The sequence below is a fragment of the Physella acuta genome, unplaced genomic scaffold (assembly GCF_028476545.2).
Source record: "Physella acuta isolate Inbredline_101_S28 unplaced genomic scaffold, ASM2847654v3 ptg000486l, whole genome shotgun sequence".
NCBI classification, from domain to species: Eukaryota; Metazoa; Mollusca; class Gastropoda; family Physidae; genus Physella; species Physella acuta.
The window spans coordinates 538794-559520 of NW_026732005.1; the positions used below are offsets into that span (position 1 = coordinate 538794).

Genomic DNA, 20727 nt, shown 5'->3' on the forward strand with positions numbered 1-20727 from the left:
TAATAATTGGTGAAAAAATAACGTAATTATGGTTAATTAATTAATTAATGTTGTGGGCAGGGAAAGGAAGGTACTTGGACCATACTAATTTTTAAAAAAAAATGTATTCTGTAAGTGTAAGCAAAGTTCATGGCGCTATAGACTAGCTAAATGTAAACAAAACTAAGGTCACCAAAAATTGACCCCGGTATTATAAGTAGGGTCGATCTAATGGGAGGCTGAGTACGAGGCAGACTTGGTCCCTTAATTATTTGACTGACTCCGCCCCCCCCCCCCCCCTCTCAATTTATGTTTCTGCAAATTGAAAAAATAACAATAATTTTTTAAAAAATGTGTATGGTATATCAGTAATATTACGCGAGGGTCGGAAAAACTTGAAGACCGAGAGCCCTTACAATACGCGAGCGGGTCTTTTGCTGGTAAAAAAAATAAACTTTCTTAGTTTGTGTAAGCTTATTTGTAATTTCGGGAAACCCCGGTACAAGCTAGTGAAAACAGACACTTGACATGGGTGATAGGAAGGGGGGGGGGGGGGTCGAAAGACGCCGGCGGCTTTAGGTAACGGCCTGACATAGAAGATAAAAATAGAACATTATTCAGACGAGATCAAATTCAGACGACAAAACAAAAAAGTCAGGAATTTCCAACTATGGAACAGTTGTAATCAGACTGAGTCGGGCGAAGTTTTTATTTTTTTTCGGGAAAATCCTTTGTAGCACGCGCTGAGAGCTGAGCTTCCTCTTGGAAGGCTATATAAACATTGTCATACAGCCAGTCAACAAAGGGAGACGAGTTACTCGAGCAGGAGTAGATGAGATAATCAGACATAAACAGTGAGGACTTAACAACACACAGTTGAGGTAATCGTCGTTTTCTTAGCCTCGGCTCTAACTTATTAATTATTTCGATTATCGCAACGATCTTCAGTTTTATCAGTTGATATTATCTTCGGTTGTGGTGTTTATAAAATTACCGTTTGTGATACACCGCTTATATACGCTACTCGTGTAACTAAAGAAAAAGCGAACACAACCAGTTAGTCTGATTGCGGATAGCTAATCAATTACTGCTAAATAAACTTCGTCGATACACCATAATAGTTTAAAAACAAAGTCTAATGAAAACAAACGGTTTCATTGTTTCGTAAAAAGGAAAATATTGAATTATCTTACGTCAATTTTAAATATTTTAAATTTTAATGTATTTTTAACATTGAAAATTGAAATTTCCAAATTCAGCAGGTAATTGATTATAATTGTTTAAGGACGATTAATTGCTAAACTTAATAGAAAGTTCGAAATCGTAGATTAGCAATTAATCAATAATAATGTATATGTACAATGTTTAACTTTTAAGTACCCACATTTTACGACAATTTTTAACTTTTAAGTACCCAAATTTTACGACAATTTTTACTTTCTCGTATATACGTAGTATAGAGAAAGTATTGTAATCGTGCAAAAAAAAAAAAATCGAGATTTTTACAAATCTCGACGTTTTACACCTCACTGATACGGAAAAACATAATTTTGCAATCTTGTCCGTATGTCTGTGTGTGTGTGTGTCTGTCTGTCTGTCTGTCTGTCCGTGTGTAAACACGATAACTTGAGTACCGTTACAGCTAGGTTGATGAAATTTCATATATAAGTATTTTATCAAAATCGTAGATCCGTATCAACTTTTGAGCGATTTCCGATAACCGGAAGTGGTACTTTTCCTACTTTGAATTTTTCAAAAGCCTATAACTTGAGTACTATTTCAGATAGATAAATGAAATTTCACATGTAAGTAAAAGATCTAATTCTCTACCTTCTGTTAAATTTTGAGTAATTTCCGTTGACTGGAAGTAGTAATTTACGCTACTTCCGATTTCTCAAAAAAACTAATGTAAATTTTTAAAGTACTAATAATATTGCGCACTATTATACGCGTTTTTATTCGGCGTTTGCTTGGTGCGCAATGTTTTTTTTATGAGATTCTATTCTATTTTTAAAAGTTTAAGTATTTAAAATGGATTAAAAATCATAACTATATCCCCAGTTACCATCCCCTGTTGTTTTATATAAGAATATTCGAGAAAGTTTAGGGGAGATCACTACCGGTTTATTAACTTTTAGGTTGCCACATTTTACGACAATTTTTAACTTTTCAGTTCCCTAATTTTACAACTATGTCTAATTTTTTTACAGCCTCTGTTTTCAAACGACGTCTTGTTTTTACTTTCTCGTATATACGTAGTATAGAGAAAGTATTGTAATCGTGCAAAAAAAAAAAAATCGAGATTTTTACAAATCTCGACGTTTTACACCTCACTGATACGGAAAAACATAATTTTGCAATCTTGTCCGTATGTCTGTGTGTGTGTGTGTCTGTCTGTCTGTCTGTCTGTCCGTGTGTAAACACGATAACTTGAGTACCGTTACAGCTAGGTTGATGAAATTTCATATATAAGTATTTTATCAAAATCGTAGATCCGTATCAACTTTTGAGCGATTTCCGATAACCGGAAGTGGTACTTTTCCTACTTTGAATTTTTCAAAAGCCTATAACTTGAGTACTATTTCAGATAGATAAATGAAATTTCACATGTAAGTAAAAGATCTAATTCTCTACCTTCTGTTAAATTTTGAGTAATTTCCGTTGACTGGAAGTAGTAATTTACGCTACTTCCGATTTCTCAAAAAACTAATGTAAATTTTTAAAGTACTAATAATATTGCGCACTATTATACGCGTTTTTATTCGGCGTTTGCTTGGTGCGCAATGTTTTTTTTATGAGATTCTATTCTATTTTTAAAAGTTTAAGTATTTAAAATGGATTAAAAATCATAACTATATCCCCAGTTACCATCCCCTGTTGTTTTATATAAGAATATTCGAGAAAGTTTAGGGGAGATCACTACCGGTTTATTAACTTTTAGGTTGCCACATTTTACGACAATTTTTAACTTTTCAGTTCCCTAATTTTACAACTATGTCTAATTTTTTTACAGCCTCTGTTTTCAAACGACGTCTTTTTTTTTTTGTTGTTGTATATACAGCATCTGTCATCAAACATATTGTTCTTGTATATACAGCATCTGTCATCAAACATATTGTTCTTGTACTTACAGTATCTGACATCAAACATATTGTTCTTGTACTTACAGCATCTGTCATCAAACATTGTATGCCGCCTGGTGCCAGCTTGTTGGATGATACACCATCAGACAGACACAAACCCAGACCCCAGTACTGCGTAAAGCGAGAACCGCCGTGAAACATTCGAGATGGTCTTTGGACAAAGCTATAAAGTCTGGACCACAGAGCCAGACCGGTGTGGAAGGAGGTACAGGATCGATTACATCCCGTACGGAGGCAAGAGAAGACAACGGACGTCCATCTACCTCGGGATGAAGTTCCCCGAGGGTGGCGGGGAGACGGGTACGTCAAACGAATACGTAATCGTGAGGGAGAGGGGAGGGAGGGAATCGAAAAAGTGGGCGGAGCTACGCTGCAAGGCGACCCAAGACGCCCAAAAGATGGCCGACAAGTTCAACGCCTACAGCAGCCAGCTCCAGCACCGCGAGCAGGTGGAGATAGAGTTCCAGGACGTCAAGGTCGCCCGGAAGGTCAAGGACGAGCACGTGACATTCGAGGACAAGATCAGCAAATATCGGCATTTTATGGACGCGAAGGGGAAACTCAAGCTCACGAAGTTTAGGTAAGTTCATGCTCTGAATGTGGGTGTGTGTATAGAAACTGAGTCTACTCAGCCCTAATAGGTACTCATGCTCTATTTGAATGTATGTGTGTGTTGTAAGTACGAGAAACTGAGTCCACTCAGCCCTAATAGGTACTCATGCTCTATTTGAATGTATGTGTGTGTTGTAAGTACGAGAAACTGAGTCCACTCAGCCCTAATAGGTACTCATGCTCTATTTGAATGTATGTGTGTGTTGTAAGTAGGAGAAACTGAGTCCAATCAGCCCTAATAGGTACTCATGCTCTACTTGAATGTATGCGTGTGTGGTAAGGCTGTAAATAAGAGAAACTGAGTCCCCTCAGCTCTAATAGGTACCCGTGCATGACGTAAGCTTGCATCTAGGTGCAGTACCTAGTACACTGCTTGCCCAAGTCTAGCCCGGCTTTTCATGTAGACAACCACACAGTTGTTGAAGTGGATGGAAGGAAATTGTGTTTCCTTTTAGTCCAAACCACGGAGCAACGTGTAACAAACGAAGCTGGGACAGATAACACTCAAGCTACAGGCATAGCCACTCAAGTGTACACATTGTGTACAAAACATAACTTCCAGTATGTCGTGAGTGTCTGAGTGGTCTACGCCACTTAGAGGCCTGTGCTAAATGACAAGAGAACACGATGTAAAATTGTGTTATGTGTGTTGTACTCGTTCATTATTTAGTTGAGTCCAATTTTTCTTTCAACTTTTACAGATCCCTCTGTCGAAGTTTTTCAAACCTGCTCGGCGACCACAAACGCAAACGCACGTCATCGCAATCCTCTGACGTCACAGTCGACAAGTGTGACGTAGCCGACACGTTTGAAGAAGACGTCATCATCCCAGGACTACCACTGTACAGCTACGAGCCACCAACCTACGAACAAAGTCAGCTGGATGCTGCACTAGCCAATGGTTACATCACAATTCTAGACAACAACGACAGCAAGAGCCAACACTTCTGTAGTTCCGTAGCAAGCTCCGCCCCTGACGAAGAGTCGGAGTGCCGGTATAATCATGACGTAGACGAGGTATGTGACGTCAAGAGCGCCATGCTGCAGGCGTTCGTGCACTTCTACTTCTGCCACACACAGGGGAGGAGCGTCGTCTGCGACTTGAAAGGATCGTATGAGTGCAAGATCTTCACGCTGACCACCCCAGTCATCCACTCCATGACACAGAGCTACGGCGAGCAGGATCAGGGGCTGGAGGGGATGAGACACGTCATCAGAAACCACGTCTGTTCCAGGCTGTGTGACCACATGAAGGACATGAACACGCTGCTCACTGAAGCCATTGCACAGGAGGCTTTGGCCAAGCGGAAACAGAAAGTCTATCACCATCAGGCCCTAGCAACGAGATGCTAAGTCTGTGCAGACATTTTTAAACAGACACAACTGGCGTCTGTTGTCGTGGTACCGTTAGACGAACCTCCAGTATTAGACTAAATCACGCCTGGTATTACAAAACGCGCCATGATTACCTTCCGTATCAAAGCATCCGAAGTGAGCGACCAGCCAATGACAAACGCTGTGGCATATCACATGACACTAAGAGACCAATCAGATAGTCGTGTCTGTCTAACATTAACAAGACAGTAAACCCAGCCTCGTTTACCTACCACGGACTGAGGCAGCATATAATACCAATGTCTTTCACAAATAATACTTTCCATCGCATGAACTAGTTACTAGGTAAACTTACCACTAGTCAAACCTAGTCCATGAACAGACCAAAAACGTTGTCATTTTTTCAACAGGAAAACCTCGTACAAAACAATCAAGAGTGCTTTGGTTTTCTTGTAATTTCTTTTACACCCTGACTATAACCAACCAAATTCTTATGTACAGTATTATTTTACACATCCCCGGTGTTTTTATTCCACATGTATTCTTTTTATGACGTTATTTTATCAGCCATATCTGAGCTACGCTTTGTTTAGTTCATGACCAATAAATGTATATGAGATGTTAAATTTCAATGGTTTAGTTTTTACTTCACGTGTTGTATGTATGTCTCTAGATTGGCTTCATTCTTTCACCTAAAACTACAGTGGCTTGTTTTATGGTAATATACTTCCTCCGAGAAGAAATCAAGTTGTAAGTTTTGTTCTAGCCTTTTACCTCTAATGTGGTTCGTGTATTGACTAACGACTATCACAAATGAGATCATTTAGTAATAGTAAAGAGCCTGGTTTGTCGGACTCCCAAGTCCCCTACATAATAGCGTGGGGGAGGAGAGGTGCAAGATTGCCGGGAACCAAAAAGGGTTTGCTCTCGACCCTAACCAGATATCTTGACTTTAAGCTGCGGCCTTCACGTGGCTTCGGACGAGTGCCACTAGTTGGACCAAGCTCATGACCCCCCCCCCCCCTAATGGGTGCGGAATGGCTAGTGGTAGCCAACAGCAGCTAGAGGTTTTTGTCTGGCCGAGTAGAACTGCTGTATGCGCTAGGTTCAAAGAATGGCCGAACGCCCCCCACGATCAAGCTGGCTACCAGGCGGTAGGACGACGTCCCGCGTCTGGTGGGTGGGGAAGGAAAGCCCGGTGAGAGCCGACGGAAGTAGCTACCAATGTGTGGGAAACTCTAGTGGTCAGAGTTTGCTACACTGAGGCCTGCCTGGCTAATGGAAGTCAACCTTCTGAGCCGGTTTCCGTATAAGAAAGAAAGAAAGTAATAGTAAAATACGGCTCCTTTTTTACTTTCTCGTATATACGTAGTATAGAGAAAGTATTGTAATCGTGCAAAAAAAAATCGAGATTTTTACAAATCTCGACGTTTTACACCTCACTGATACGGAAAAACATAATTTTGCAATCTTGTCCGTATGTCTGTGTGTGTGTGTGTCTGTGTGTGTGTCTGTCCGTGTGTAAACACGATAACTTGAGTACCGTTACAGCTAGGTTGATGAAATTTCATATATAAGTATTTTATCAAAATCGTAGATCCGTATCAACTTTTGAGCGATTTCCGATAACCGGAAGTGGTACTTTTCCTACTTTGAATTTTTCAAAAGCCTATAACTTGAGTACTATTTCAGATAGATAAATGAAATTTCACATGTAAGTAAAAGATCTAATTCTCTACCTTCTGTTAAATTTTGAGTAATTTCCGTTGACTGGAAGTAGTAATTTACGCTACTTCCGATTTCTCAAAAAAACTAATGTAAATTTTTAAAGTACTAATAATATTGCGCACTATTATACGCGTTTTTATTCGGCGTTTGCTTGGTGCGCAATGTTTTTTTTATGAGATTCTATTCTATTTTTAAAAGTTTAAGTATTTAAAATGGATTAAAAATCATAACTATATCCCCAGTTACCATCCCCTGTTGTTTTATATAAGAATATTCGAGAAAGTTTAGGGGAGATCACTACCGGTTTATTAACTTTTAGGTTGCCACATTTTACGACAATTTTTAACTTTTCAGTTCCCTAATTTTACAACTATGTCTAATTTTTTTACAGCCTCTGTTTTCAAACGACGTCTTGTTTTTACTTTCTCGTATATACGTAGTATAGAGAAAGTATTGTAATCGTGCAAAAAAAAAAAAATCGAGATTTTTACAAATCTCGACGTTTTACACCTCACTGATACGGAAAAACATAATTTTGCAATCTTGTCCGTATGTCTGTGTGTGTGTGTGTCTGTCTGTCTGTCTGTCTGTCCGTGTGTAAACACGATAACTTGAGTACCGTTACAGCTAGGTTGATGAAATTTCATATATAAGTATTTTATCAAAATCGTAGATCCGTATCAACTTTTGAGCGATTTCCGATAACCGGAAGTGGTACTTTTCCTACTTTGAATTTTTCAAAAGCCTATAACTTGAGTACTATTTCAGATAGATAAATGAAATTTCACATGTAAGTAAAAGATCTAATTCTCTACCTTCTGTTAAATTTTGAGTAATTTCCGTTGACTGGAAGTAGTAATTTACGCTACTTCCGATTTCTCAAAAAACTAATGTAAATTTTTAAAGTACTAATAATATTGCGCACTATTATACGCGTTTTTATTCGGCGTTTGCTTGGTGCGCAATGTTTTTTTTATGAGATTCTATTCTATTTTTAAAAGTTTAAGTATTTAAAATGGATTAAAAATCATAACTATATCCCCAGTTACCATCCCCTGTTGTTTTATATAAGAATATTCGAGAAAGTTTAGGGGAGATCACTACCGGTTTATTAACTTTTAGGTTGCCACATTTTACGACAATTTTTAACTTTTCAGTTCCCTAATTTTACAACTATGTCTAATTTTTTTACAGCCTCTGTTTTCAAACGACGTCTTTTTTTTTTTGTTGTTGTATATACAGCATCTGTCATCAAACATATTGTTCTTGTATATACAGCATCTGTCATCAAACATATTGTTCTTGTACTTACAGTATCTGTCATCAAACATATTGTTCTTGTACTTACAGCATCTGTCATCAAACATTGTATGCCGCCTGGTGCCAGCTTGTTGGATGATACACCATCAGACAGACACAAACCCAGACCCCAGTACTGCGTAAAGCGAGAACCGCCGTGAAACATTCGAGATGGTCTTTGGACAAAGCTATAAAGTCTGGACCACAGAGCCAGACCGGTGTGGAAGGAGGTACAGGATCGATTACATCCCGTACGGAGGCAAGAGAAGACAACGGACGTCCATCTACCTCGGGATGAAGTTCCCCGAGGGTGGCGGGGAGACGGGTACGTCAAACGAATACGTAATCGTGAGGGAGAGGGGAGGGAGGGAATCGAAAAAGTGGGCGGAGCTACGCTGCAAGGCGACCCAAGACGCCCAAAAGATGGCCGACAAGTTCAACGCCTACAGCAGCCAGCTCCAGCACCGCGAGCAGGTGGAGATAGAGTTCCAGGACGTCAAGGTCGCCCGGAAGGTCAAGGACGAGCACGTGACATTCGAGGACAAGATCAGCAAATATCGGCATTTTATGGACGCGAAGGGGAAACTCAAGCTCACGAAGTTTAGGTAAGTTCATGCTCTGAATGTGGGTGTGTGTATAGAAACTGAGTCTACTCAGCCCTAATAGGTACTCATGCTCTATTTGAATGTATGTGTGTGTTGTAAGTACGAGAAACTGAGTCCACTCAGCCCTAATAGGTACTCATGCTCTATTTGAATGTATGTGTGTGTTGTAAGTACGAGAAACTGAGTCCACTCAGCCCTAATAGGTACTCATGCTCTATTTGAATGTATGTGTGTGTTGTAAGTAGGAGAAACTGAGTCCAATCAGCCCTAATAGGTACTCATGCTCTACTTGAATGTATGCGTGTGTGGTAAGGCTGTAAATAAGAGAAACTGAGTCCCCTCAGCTCTAATAGGTACCCGTGCATGACGTAAGCTTGCATCTAGGTGCAGTACCTAGTACACTGCTTGCCCAAGTCTAGCCCGGCTTTTCATGTAGACAACCACACAGTTGTTGAAGTGGATGGAAGGAAATTGTGTTTCCTTTTAGTCCAAACCACGGAGCAACGTGTAACAAACGAAGCTGGGACAGATAACACTCAAGCTACAGGCATAGCCACTCAAGTGTACACATTGTGTACAAAACATAACTTCCAGTATGTCGTGAGTGTCTGAGTGGTCTACGCCACTTAGAGGCCTGTGCTAAATGACAAGAGAACACGATGTAAAATTGTGTTATGTGTGTTGTACTCGTTCATTATTTAGTTGAGTCCAATTTTTCTTTCAACTTTTACAGATCCCTCTGTCGAAGTTTTTCAAACCTGCTCGGCGACCACAAACGCAAACGCACGTCATCGCAATCCTCTGACGTCACAGTCGACAAGTGTGACGTAGCCGACACGTTTGAAGAAGACGTCATCATCCCAGGACTACCACTGTACAGCTACGAGCCACCAACCTACGAACAAAGTCAGCTGGATGCTGCACTAGCCAATGGTTACATCACAATTCTAGACAACAACGACAGCAAGAGCCAACACTTCTGTAGTTCCGTAGCAAGCTCCGCCCCTGACGAAGAGTCGGAGTGCCGGTATAATCATGACGTAGACGAGGTATGTGACGTCAAGAGCGCCATGCTGCAGGCGTTCGTGCACTTCTACTTCTGCCACACACAGGGGAGGAGCGTCGTCTGCGACTTAAAAGGATCGTATGAGTGCAAGATCTTCACGCTGACCACCCCAGTCATCCACTCCATGACACAGAGCTACGGCGAGCAGGATCAGGGGCTGGAGGGGATGAGACACGTCATCAGAAACCACGTCTGTTCCAGGCTGTGTGACCACATGAAGGACATGAACACGCTGCTCACTGAAGCCATTGCACAGGAGGCTTTGGCCAAGCGGAAACAGAAAGTCTATCACCATCAGGCCCTAGCAACGAGATGCTAAGTCTGTGCAGACATTTTTAAACAGACACAACTGGCGTCTGTTGTCGTGGTACCGTTAGACGAACCTCCAGTATTAGACTAAATCACGCCTGGTATTACAAAACGCGCCATGATTACCTTTCGTATCAAAGCATCCGAAGTGAGCGACCAGCCAATGACAAACGCTGTGGCATATCACATGACACTAAGAGACCAATCAGATAGTCGTTTCTGTCTAACATTAACAAGACAGTAAACCCAGCCTCATTCAACTACCACGGCCTGAGGCAGCATAAAATACCAATGTCTTTCACAAATAAAACTTTCTATCGTATGAACTAGGTAAACTTACCACTAGTCAAACCTAGTCCATGAACAGACCAAAAACTTTGTCATTTTTTCAACAGGAAAACCTCGTACAAAACAATCAAGAGTGCTTTGGTTTTCTTGTAATTTCTTTTACTTTTACACCCTAACTATAACCAACCGAATTCTTATGTACAGTATTATTTTACACATCCCCGGTGTTTTTATTCCACATGTATTCTTTTTATGACGTTATTTTATCAGCCATATCTGAGCTACGCTTTGTTTAGTTCATGACCAATAAATGTATATGAGATGTTAAATTTCAATGGTTTAGTTTTTACTTCACGTGTTGTATGTATGTCTCTAGATTGGCTTCATTCTTTCACCTAAAACTACAGTGGCTTGTTTTATGGTAATATACTTCCTCCGAGAAGAAATCAAGTTGTAAGTTTTGTTCTAGCCTTTTACCTCTAATGTGGTTCGTGTATTGACTAACGACTATCACAAATGAGATCATTTAGTAATAGTAAAGAGCCTGGTACGTCGGACTCCCAAGTCCCCTACATAATAGCGTGGGGGAGGTGAGGTGCAAGACTGCCGGGAACCAAAAGGGGTCTGCTCTCGACCCTAACAAGATATTTTGACTTTAAGCTGCGGCCTTCACGTGGCTTCGGAAGAGTGCCACTAGTCGGACCAAGCTCATGACCCCCCTAGTGGGTGCGGAATGGCTAGTGGTAGCCAACAGCAGCTAGAGGTTTTTGATCTGGCCGAGTAGAACTGCTGTATGCGCTAGGTTCAAAGAATGGCCGAACGCCCCCCACGTCCCGCGTCTGGTGGGTGGGGAAGGAAAGCCCGGTGAGAGCCCACGGAAGTAGCGACCGATGTATGGGAAACTCTAGTGGTCAGAGTTTGCTACACTGAGGCCTGCCTGGCTAATGGAAGTCAACCTTCTGAGCCGGTTTCCGTATAAAAAAGAAAGAAAGAAAGTAATAGTAAAATACGGCTCATTTTTCAGACCTAATGATCCATAAGGCAGATGAAGTAGAGTTCGCGTATCTTGATCTCGGTATATGAGCAGATAGTGTTCACCCCAGCTAGTTAACTTTCCCAAAGTCATGTTATCTTCAGTGATGGGTGGACTCAAAGACGTTCTGCACACTCAAGTTCAGAGATTTGTACTCGAAACTTTCGGGTACGCAGTTGAGTGCTCTACCACCCAGTCCCGTGATTTATTAGAGACCCACAACACAACAACAAAAGGAAGACAGTTGAGCGAGGCCTAAAGACTTGTACACAATCTAATAGGGAACTAAAAAAAAACAAGCATGAACAAGGAAGCGAAACAAACAAGTTTCCCGCTGATCCCATGAGTCAAACACAAGATTAACACATTACTGGTAGGCCTCAACACTTAAAGTAGGGGATGTGGTGAGTGGTGTACAGTTGAGATAACGTGTAGACCCCAAATGGTGTAGAGTTGAGGTAACGTGTAGACCTCAACATTTGAAGTAGGGGATGTGATGAATGGTGTACAGTTGAGATAACGTATTAACTTCTCAAGTCTCAATAAAGGAAAAAAAAAAGACGAGGGTAAAAACGAGATCTATCCCGAGTACTGTCCGGACACGACTCATTGACTAGGGATGGAGCTCTTGACATCTTACATTGTGATGCGTGAATCACAACTGGTACATACCCCTCCGTCAGCCATGTGGTAACTGGTAGGCTACACAACTCTCCATGAAGTGAACCCGTTGACAAACATGAAGACCCCCCCCCCCCCCCCACAGCAAACAGTCAAATATCTGTACATGTAAGTGGTTGTGTAGTGTAATAGTACTAATAGTGTAAGTACTTTAGTATCTGTAACTGTAAGTAGTATATGTACATGTAAGTGACCATTTAAGTACTTAAGTATCTGTACATGTACTTTAGTATCTGTACATGTAAGTGGCAATGTAAGTACTTTAGTATCTGTACATGTAAGTACTTAAGTATCTGTACATGTAAGTACTTTAGTATCTGTACATGTAAGTGGCCATGTAAGTACTTTAGTATCTGTAAATGTAAGTACTTTAGTATCTGTACATGTAAGTACTTTAGTATCTGTACATGTAAGTGGCCATGTAAGTACTTTAGTATCTGTACATGTAAGTACTTTAGTATCTGTACATGTAAGTGGCCATGTAAGTACTTTAGTATCTGTACATGTAAGTGGCCATGTAAGTACTTTAGTATCTGTACATGTAAGTGGCCATGTAGTGTAAGCCCTACATCAGTACATGTAAGTGGCAAGTCTAACAGCTCTCAAGTACATGGACGTCAGCTAACATGACATGACAAGTGTGCCAACAAAAATGTCACTCCCTCCTGTTTACTAGAGCTACACAATTTCTAATTTAAAAAAAAAACAACTTGAAACATAAACACTTATCATGTAAAAAAAAAAAAGCTAACACATTTCAATCTAGATCTAGATAACAAAGAGAAGTTTGACAATTTTTTCCAACAATTTGTAAAATTTGTATAAACCAGAGACTGGACAAGCAAGCACCTAAATGACATAGAGATGCCATACTGTTACCATCTCGTCATTTGATTTACTGTTAACCTGAACACATTTTACTTGCCCGTCTACTGTGAATATGTAAAAAAAACTGTGTTGCAAGAAATAGAGAAACCTTGGAGAAAGAGGGAATCAGGCCTGAGAATCTCTCTACTACAGAGGAAGGAGGATCAGACCAGACAAGCCTCACCCAACAGATAGACAAAGTTAAGTCTCATGTAATTAGCTGTACATATTTTAATTATCAACAACAATTTACAATCCAAACAGTAACATACATAGGGAAAAAAACAGAATTCTTTGATCCTATACTGCTGCCCTGAAACCGCAAAAGATCTGTAAAAAGAGTCATTGCTATGAGTCACAAATGCAAAATGAGAGTCATAACTACAACTTGGGCGTCAAGGTTTCAACACCTCCAGTTGTAGCTACCACATCAGACCACATCTGTAAGGCAACTAAAAATCTCGTTAGAACCAGATCTTGAAAGCCAGTCAATTTAAAACAGTTTACTAAAGCCAACAAAACAAGTTTATGTGCCCAAAAATTCCTTCTCTACGGCCTCCGCTATCTCATCATCCACCGAGCCAATAGAATCACTACAACGGCTGGAATCTGATTGGCTGTCCTCAGGCTGGACAAACGCTGCCATGTTTTTCTGGTACCGCTCTAACTCATTCTCTGTCTCGTCATCATCCTCAGCATCTGTCCTCTTCTCGCCCTCCTCCGCCTCCTCTTTCTTCTCGGGCGAGAAAGATTTTCTACGCAGCTTCCAACCCCTGGGGAAATCCCCTGAAAGACTGTCAGAGTCAGAGTCTGACTCCGCACTTTTACCCAGCACCTTCTCCCTCAGACGCACCTCCCTCTCCTCATCTGACTCGTCCGAACTGTCCTCATCCTCCCCCATGATCTCGTCCACCTCTTTGTCCATGAACTCGATGTCTTCATCAGAGAATGAGTACAGGGGGTTGAAGCTACTGGCAAAGGCTGTGTCTTTGGTGTCACCAGAGGTTGTAGCTACCGACTCTACTTCACCTGTAGACTCTACTTCAGCTGTAGACTCTGGTGACTCCGTGTCTGATACTTTACATTTTTTACTGCTACTGTCACCATTACCTTTAACATCCGCATCATTCACTTTCTCTTCTTCTTCTTCATCATCTCCCTTAAGCTTACGTTTCCTGGAGTTTTTTTTTTCTAAAAAACTTGGATCAGGACTAGGTGAGGTCTTTGAGTCTTTGCTGACCAGGGGGTACAGGCTCTCCTCCACCCACTCCCACCTCTCGTTACACGCCCACAACCAGTCCCCACTCACCACATGCACACCTTTAGTCTTCAGCGCTGTCTTATGCTTCCCAGTGCCAGCCTTCGCAGCCACCAGGTGCGTTGTAGCTTCACCTGTCCCATTTTTAGACGACTTGGGCACAATATCCATCTGGACATTAGCTCCTAAGGCTTTGGCAACAATGAAGGCACGGCTCTGCTCGGCTGGCATGTTTAAAGGGAACATCCCACTAAACACAATATTGGCGCCCTTGAGGACCTTCTTCCTGACATATGGAATGATGTTCTTCAAATCTGGGAGCTCATCCGAGCCTTTCCCCTGCGACTGTTCGTACAACTCGTAGTAAGCTTTGTGTACGCGGGTGAGAATCTCCTCCAAATGGAGGAGGTAGTCGTCTTCATCATCCCACTCCAACTCCTCATCGTCTTTACTTACCTCTTTCTTACCAGCATCATCCTTTTCATTCTCACTACCTGTCTTCTCCACATGAACACTACCAACATCGCTGCCACTATCTTTCTTTTCCTCAATAGAAATACAACTTTCTTTCTTATCTGTTTCATCATTGCTACAATTGTTATCACCCACATCACCTACAACGTTATCCTCACACTTAGTACCCTGTCCAGGTTTCTGATCTAAAGTGACCACACCATCACCTGAACCCTCTACCTCCATCAGATCACTGGACACTGACTGCTCACTAGTGTCTCCCTTGTTTGTCAAACATGAGTCTTCTACTTGACCTGAACTATCTTCACTGGTTTTATCCACATTACCCACAACCTCAGCTTCTGCAGGAGTCGCATCTTCTTTAAAAACTGGATCATCATCTTTGCCACTACCTTCTTCTTTCTTTGTATCTTCAGATGTTTTCTTGCTGTCCATCTTAGCCAAACATTCTTTCTTGTATTCCTCCGAGTGGTCCACAATTTTATGGGCCAAAGGTTCGTTGTCATGTTCAGATTTGGTCAAGCCAGGAGGTGCGTTGATGTCTGCGGTGCCTTGAAAGAAGCGGTAAGGCTTGACGTGGATGAGGTTAGGGGCAAAGTTCCAGACATCCTCGCGGTCGTCTATGATCCCAACCATCTTGTCTCCACATGGAAACAAGGCTCTGGAAATGTAAATACAATTTTAATAGAAAAAAAAAGTTTTTGATTAACAAAAAAGAAAAGAAAACAAAAAACAAAAGAAGTAAAATATTACATGAACAAAAACTGTCCAAAAGTAAATTTCAATAAACTTTTGTTTAACTTTGGGTGATTGGACCTGAAATGGTTGTGTTGGAATTGATGCAAAAAAATAATTATAAAAAATACAAATACAGACATAGGGGAAGCAACTCCATAAATAACTATAATAAATTGCGTAAAGTTTAAGATCACACTATCATTTAAGTCTGACTCCTGTAATTGAATTGGTGTATGTAGAGCAAACCGGGCAACATATGTGCTCATTACACTATCCCTTTAGGTTAAAGAAACAGATCATCTCTACTTCATCTTCAACATGGACCAAATAAAATAAACTAAAGGAAAGTGCATAACACAACTAAACGCGTCTGCTACAAATATTTACAATAAAATACACATGTTGAATAATGTTATATTTGTTTTAATGAATTAAAAAAAATCTACTTAAATGTTTTATTAAAAACAAAATGAAAGGAAAACATGACAGCCAAAGCATAGACTTACTTCAAGTTGGCTGTCTTGGACAGGGCATCAAAACATTCATCCCTTGAGAGGATCCGGTGAGAGAAATACTTCTCTTCAGGGTCAAGCAGGCGTGCGATTGTGTGGGCATACATGCGCACACCAAATGTGCAGATGTGCAGCTCATACATCTTGGACACAGCTTCAAGAAATCTCAAAGTAAAGGGACGGAACCGCGTGTGGTACCACATGTAGCCTTTGCCATGCCACAACTGGAAGTGTTTGACATCCTGAGTGTGGGGGTGTATGTGTGGGTGGGTGTGTGTGGGTGGGTGGGTGTGTGTGAGTGGGTGGGTGTGTGTGGGTGGGTGTGAGTGGGTGGGTGTGGGAGAAAGAAAACTTAATTTATTGACACAACTAATAAACAGTAATGGAGTATACACATTTGAATTTTAAATGGATGATGAAGTTGAACACAAGATTTAATAACCAGAAAATCATAAATGTGGTTCCCAGGCTTAACGGTCAGTCCCTTAGTCCAGTGGACTCTCATAAAAATCTTTATCAAAATGAGGAAAGTTATGATGGATGGTGCTCACTATGCTGTACCTTTATATGCTGAGAATAGAGATGGACCAAGCAGGAAAGCTCTTCTTCAACCGCCCTTTATATCTCATGTCTATTGGTTACAGTTTTAAAAAGTTCATTGTACAAATAATGGGGAAAACTTGTTTTTTAAACTAAAATAAAAAAAGCCACAGAGACCAAAATGAATAGCTGTGCTAGCAAGGCTCAATGAACTTACTTTCAAGTTAGAGGGAATGTTGTCATTGGTTGTGTGAATCACAGTCTGATCTAAATCCACCAACAAAACAAGTTTCCTTTGCTGAAGAAGTCTCCTCTCATCCTTCCTGCCCAGTTCTAGTGCTTGCTAAAGGGACAGAATCATAATTTTAATAGATCACAACACATCATTTTACATAATGTTAAATTTTTATGTTACAAAATTTTGTTAGCTATACAAAACTTACAGAAATATTTTTGTAGTTCTGACCTGTGCACTTAAACACAATGAACAGAAGTTTTATTAATGTAATGAATAACAGTGGGAAATTTAGAGATATAACTGATAGGATTCCTGACAGCAAATAAAACATAGAGCTTTTTTTCTCAGTGGTAATTATCAACTTCACAAGGAAAGAAATGTTTTTGTAGTTTTATTCATCGCAACATTTACACAAAGGGAAAATGGGTTTCTTAAAAAAAAAGGTTACATCTCTGAGAATTAATTTGCAACCATCACTACTATAATGCTCGAACGTGAAAAATGTTTCATGGACTGAATTGATGTTATGTCATCTCAAGCAGTTATTATTTTATAGGCAGAGACTCTCAGAGTGGAACAAAATAAATGAGATATGTGGTAAAACAACTGTGCATTTAATATAGATGAAAGAAAGTGTCTAGTATAATGTCATGTCTAGGTTACCTCTTGACTGACTATCAGCTCTGGGATGCTGTGTACCATAGCAACAGATGCTGAGACTGATTTCTTTCTGTCCCCAGCTACACCATTATCTCTGGGAAAATTAATGGGACAACCAACGTTAAACAAAAAATTTTTTATGTTTAGTTATTATGCTCTTGCATGTGTTGAAAGAAAATTTATATTATAAATTGTAATTGTAAGACATCAGCAGATCAAGACACTGACCTGGTAACATACACACTTAACTAGCCAAATGAGAGTAAACTGACCTGCGTAGGTCTGCCCCACAATCTGCACACATGTCTTTCATGATTGTTGGGTGTGTACAGCTGTTCTCAGACTGGAGTTGGATGGTCAGCAGGACATCACTGAAACACAATAGTTTGGAAACAGTTTTTACAAAAAAACAATGGCTAAAACAATGCATTAAACATATTTAAAATGCCTGAGTAAAAATCATTTTAACACCCAGTGAGAAATTATTATTTCTGAGGGCAAAATCAAGCTTCCAGTCTCATTTATACAGAACGTAAGTAATTTTTATTTAGTCAATCATTTACAGTAATAAAAAAAATATAATCCTTCCCATTGCTATGCCATGAAACATAATATTTTAAAATCATCTAAGTCTTATATTATCCTAATTCTCTCTTGTTAACTAGAGTAATAGAATGAATACTAACTAAGCATTACATTTTATTACATTACAATATTAATTAGGTCTATATATTTTTATCTATTTCCCCCATGTAGCCACTAAACTAAACAATGCAGTTTATTGTTCAATCAGCAGAGCAAAATACAATTTTCAGTTTGCTTTTCTTGGCAGAAATTTTATTTCTTGGCTCAACCATATAAGTCTAATGTCAGTAAAAATATAAGGTCTACAGATTAAAACGATTTTCTTTTAAGTCACATCAAAATGTGGCTTAAGGGGGAGGGGTGGGTTTGAAGTTTAGTATCTAGATCTAGATAGCCTACTTGTAGATAATTAGCATCATTTTATGTTTTTAGCTAATAATAAAATAAAACCTTTAACCTGGGCACACCATATATAAATTTAAACAGCAATGCTATAAAAATAATTAATGGGTTATTAAACCACAGAAAGACAAAAGGGGTGATAAAGTATAAAGGGGTGTTATAGCAAAGTTAACAGACAAAATACACATTTTTGAATTAGTATAAAAGTTGGGTTGAGGGTTCATCCAATCATGAAGTCTATGGATGTTGTGAGTCAAAAAATAAAATTTTTTGACATGTTAACTGGATATTTCCTTAGGTCAAAAACAAAAATGACTAGTTTAAGCCTCAAAGTAATTAACTTTTGTTACCAATCCAACCCTTAAATTTTAATATCTGTGATACAATGAAATACATTGGTTTTAAGCAACAAATTAGTAAAAGCTTAATCTTTAGGAACTGTAACATTTTAAGATATAATAGTGAATCAAGTGGTATAGCAGTATTTGCAACAATGATATTTGTAACACGTTGAACATTAACATATTGTCAAATTTAGTTATTAGATTGTGCAGTGTATAAAAAGTTAAATGTATTTACTAGATAATTTTAAAGAAAAGTATATAAGTAGATCTAAAAGATTATAAATAAAGGAGTTATCCATAAATGACGTCACGCTTTTTTTGACGATTTTTACCTCCCCCATCCCCTCCGTCACACATAGTCACAAAAAGCCAGACCCCCCGCACCTAAAATGACATCACACCTCAGCCGACAACCCCCCTTAAAATTTCAGTTGAATTTTTCTTAAAATAGGTTATTTTTCCGAAAATCTGTCAACATACAACATTTTAATCAATTCCTATTACAATTTATTAAAACCTTTTCCTGCAATGCGAAATAAAGGCTAAAACTTGACTTGTTTTCTAACATTGCTTTTTTAAAATTAAAAAGTGTGACGTCACACCATCTGAACCCCCCCCCCCCCCTCATCACACACCGTCACAAAATTACGGACCCCCCTATTTATGGACGCAGAGGCGTAGCGATCCTTCCCGGCGCCGGGGACAAATTTTTTGATTTGCACCCCCCTCCTGAAGATTTCGATTTGCACCCCCTCTCAAATTTTTTCAACCCATTTTAGCGCCCCCTAAGGTCTGCGCCCGGGGACATATGCCCCCCCCCCCCTCGCTACGCTACTGTATGGACGACCCCAAAAGACCAAATTCCCTTTGTTTATAGTAGGCCTATAGACTGTGCAAACAGAAAACTGCGAAAATACTAGTACTATAGCAGTACACTTTTGTTTGTCATATTTCGAAGATAAATATTTTATTATGCTACAATGTCTATAAATGATCAAGATCAATTCCTTTGCACATTTAGTTTTCTGTTGCAATACTTTCTGGTCACCAGTTAAAAGGGCTAATGGCCCTAACTAATGCTATAGTTTAAAAGATATAAGATAAGACTATATTCATGAAAACTTAATCTTCTAAAATAAATTTAGGCCTAATCCTCATTGAAGAAACCTAGATCTATAGTACATACACTACATCTTGATTATACTTTAGTAAATCTAGCTTACAAACTGAAAGTGAAACTATTTTATTAATTTTATTAGGTCTGAGTTACCCTAAAGTCAAAATCTAATTATTATTAACTAGTAGGTAGGCTAATCTAGATTTCTGATTAAAGGCTAGTAGTACTAGATCTAGATGTTTATTTATTTTAAAAATAAACTTATAAAGTTACCCGCGGCCTAGTAGTAATAGTTAAGTTTAATTACTAGGTCTATATAAAAATAGTAGATCTAGTTATAGTTATAGACTAGACACCAGTCACCACTAGGCATACATAAATTAATATAAAAAAATAGGTCAAACTCTTTAGTAGATCTAGTAAACAATTAGAAATCCTGAAACAAAATTCAAAGTGGGATAATTTGTGAGTGATAGAAGTATTAAATAATAGTTTCAGAATAATGGAGTTAAAAATATGGACAATAAAATTTTGGCCTGCTTTTAAAATCAAAACAGCCGCAGTTTGTTGACGTACTTCGCATTGGCTGTTTTTCCCTCTTCAATGTTTATGTGTGCAACAATACCAGAAATCGATGTCTTAAGCTTCAGCGGTTGAGTTTTGTTTTCATTTCCAACGAGAACATAAAGTGCAAGAACAGAGCCTTTAAAAACCATGCTTCCTTTTGTTACTTTCCATTTTACTATTTCTATATTAGCAGGCGACAAAACTTCCTCATCTGTTGCCGCCATCTTGAAAATAAACGAAAAAAATAATGGACTGGAATATTCTGGACTATTTATAGTTAGTGATTTGTCTGTATTATTAGGAGAGGCGGAACCAAGAGGGGAGCATTTTCAGAAAGGCGGCGCTTT

The 20727-nt window shown here is 39.3% G+C and overlaps 3 protein-coding genes across 3 annotated transcripts; 2 read left to right on the forward strand and 1 right to left on the reverse strand.

Annotated features, from left to right (window-relative positions):
• The first annotated feature begins 637 nt into the window (after nucleotides 1-637).
• On the forward strand, nucleotides 638-5689 carry LOC131944262 (uncharacterized). Its single transcript, XM_059304812.1, has 3 exons — nucleotides 638-860; nucleotides 3149-3702; nucleotides 4436-5689. Exons 2-3 carry the CDS (start codon nucleotides 3269-3271, stop codon nucleotides 5085-5087), a joined length of 1086 nt encoding a protein of 361 aa, XP_059160795.1. The 5' UTR covers nucleotides 638-860; nucleotides 3149-3268; the 3' UTR covers nucleotides 5088-5689.
• A 2356-nt stretch (nucleotides 5690-8045) lies between these two features.
• LOC131944270 (uncharacterized) lies at nucleotides 8046-10687 on the forward strand. The gene is made up of 2 exons (XM_059304823.1): nucleotides 8046-8701; nucleotides 9435-10687. The coding sequence occupies exons 1-2, from the start codon at nucleotides 8268-8270 to the stop codon at nucleotides 10084-10086; spliced, it is 1086 nt and encodes a 361-aa protein (XP_059160806.1). The 5' UTR covers nucleotides 8046-8267; the 3' UTR covers nucleotides 10087-10687.
• Nucleotides 10688-13158: 2471 nt separating this feature from the next.
• LOC131944220 (RNA polymerase II subunit A C-terminal domain phosphatase) lies at nucleotides 13159-20611 on the reverse strand. The gene is made up of 6 exons (XM_059304759.1): nucleotides 20390-20611; nucleotides 17638-17736; nucleotides 17369-17459; nucleotides 16685-16810; nucleotides 15922-16169; nucleotides 13159-15338 (listed from the first exon to the last, which is right to left on the reverse strand). The coding sequence occupies exons 1-6, from the start codon at nucleotides 20602-20604 to the stop codon at nucleotides 13472-13474; spliced, it is 2646 nt and encodes an 881-aa protein (XP_059160742.1). The 5' UTR covers nucleotides 20605-20611; the 3' UTR covers nucleotides 13159-13471.
• Nucleotides 20612-20727: the final 116 nt, after the last annotated feature.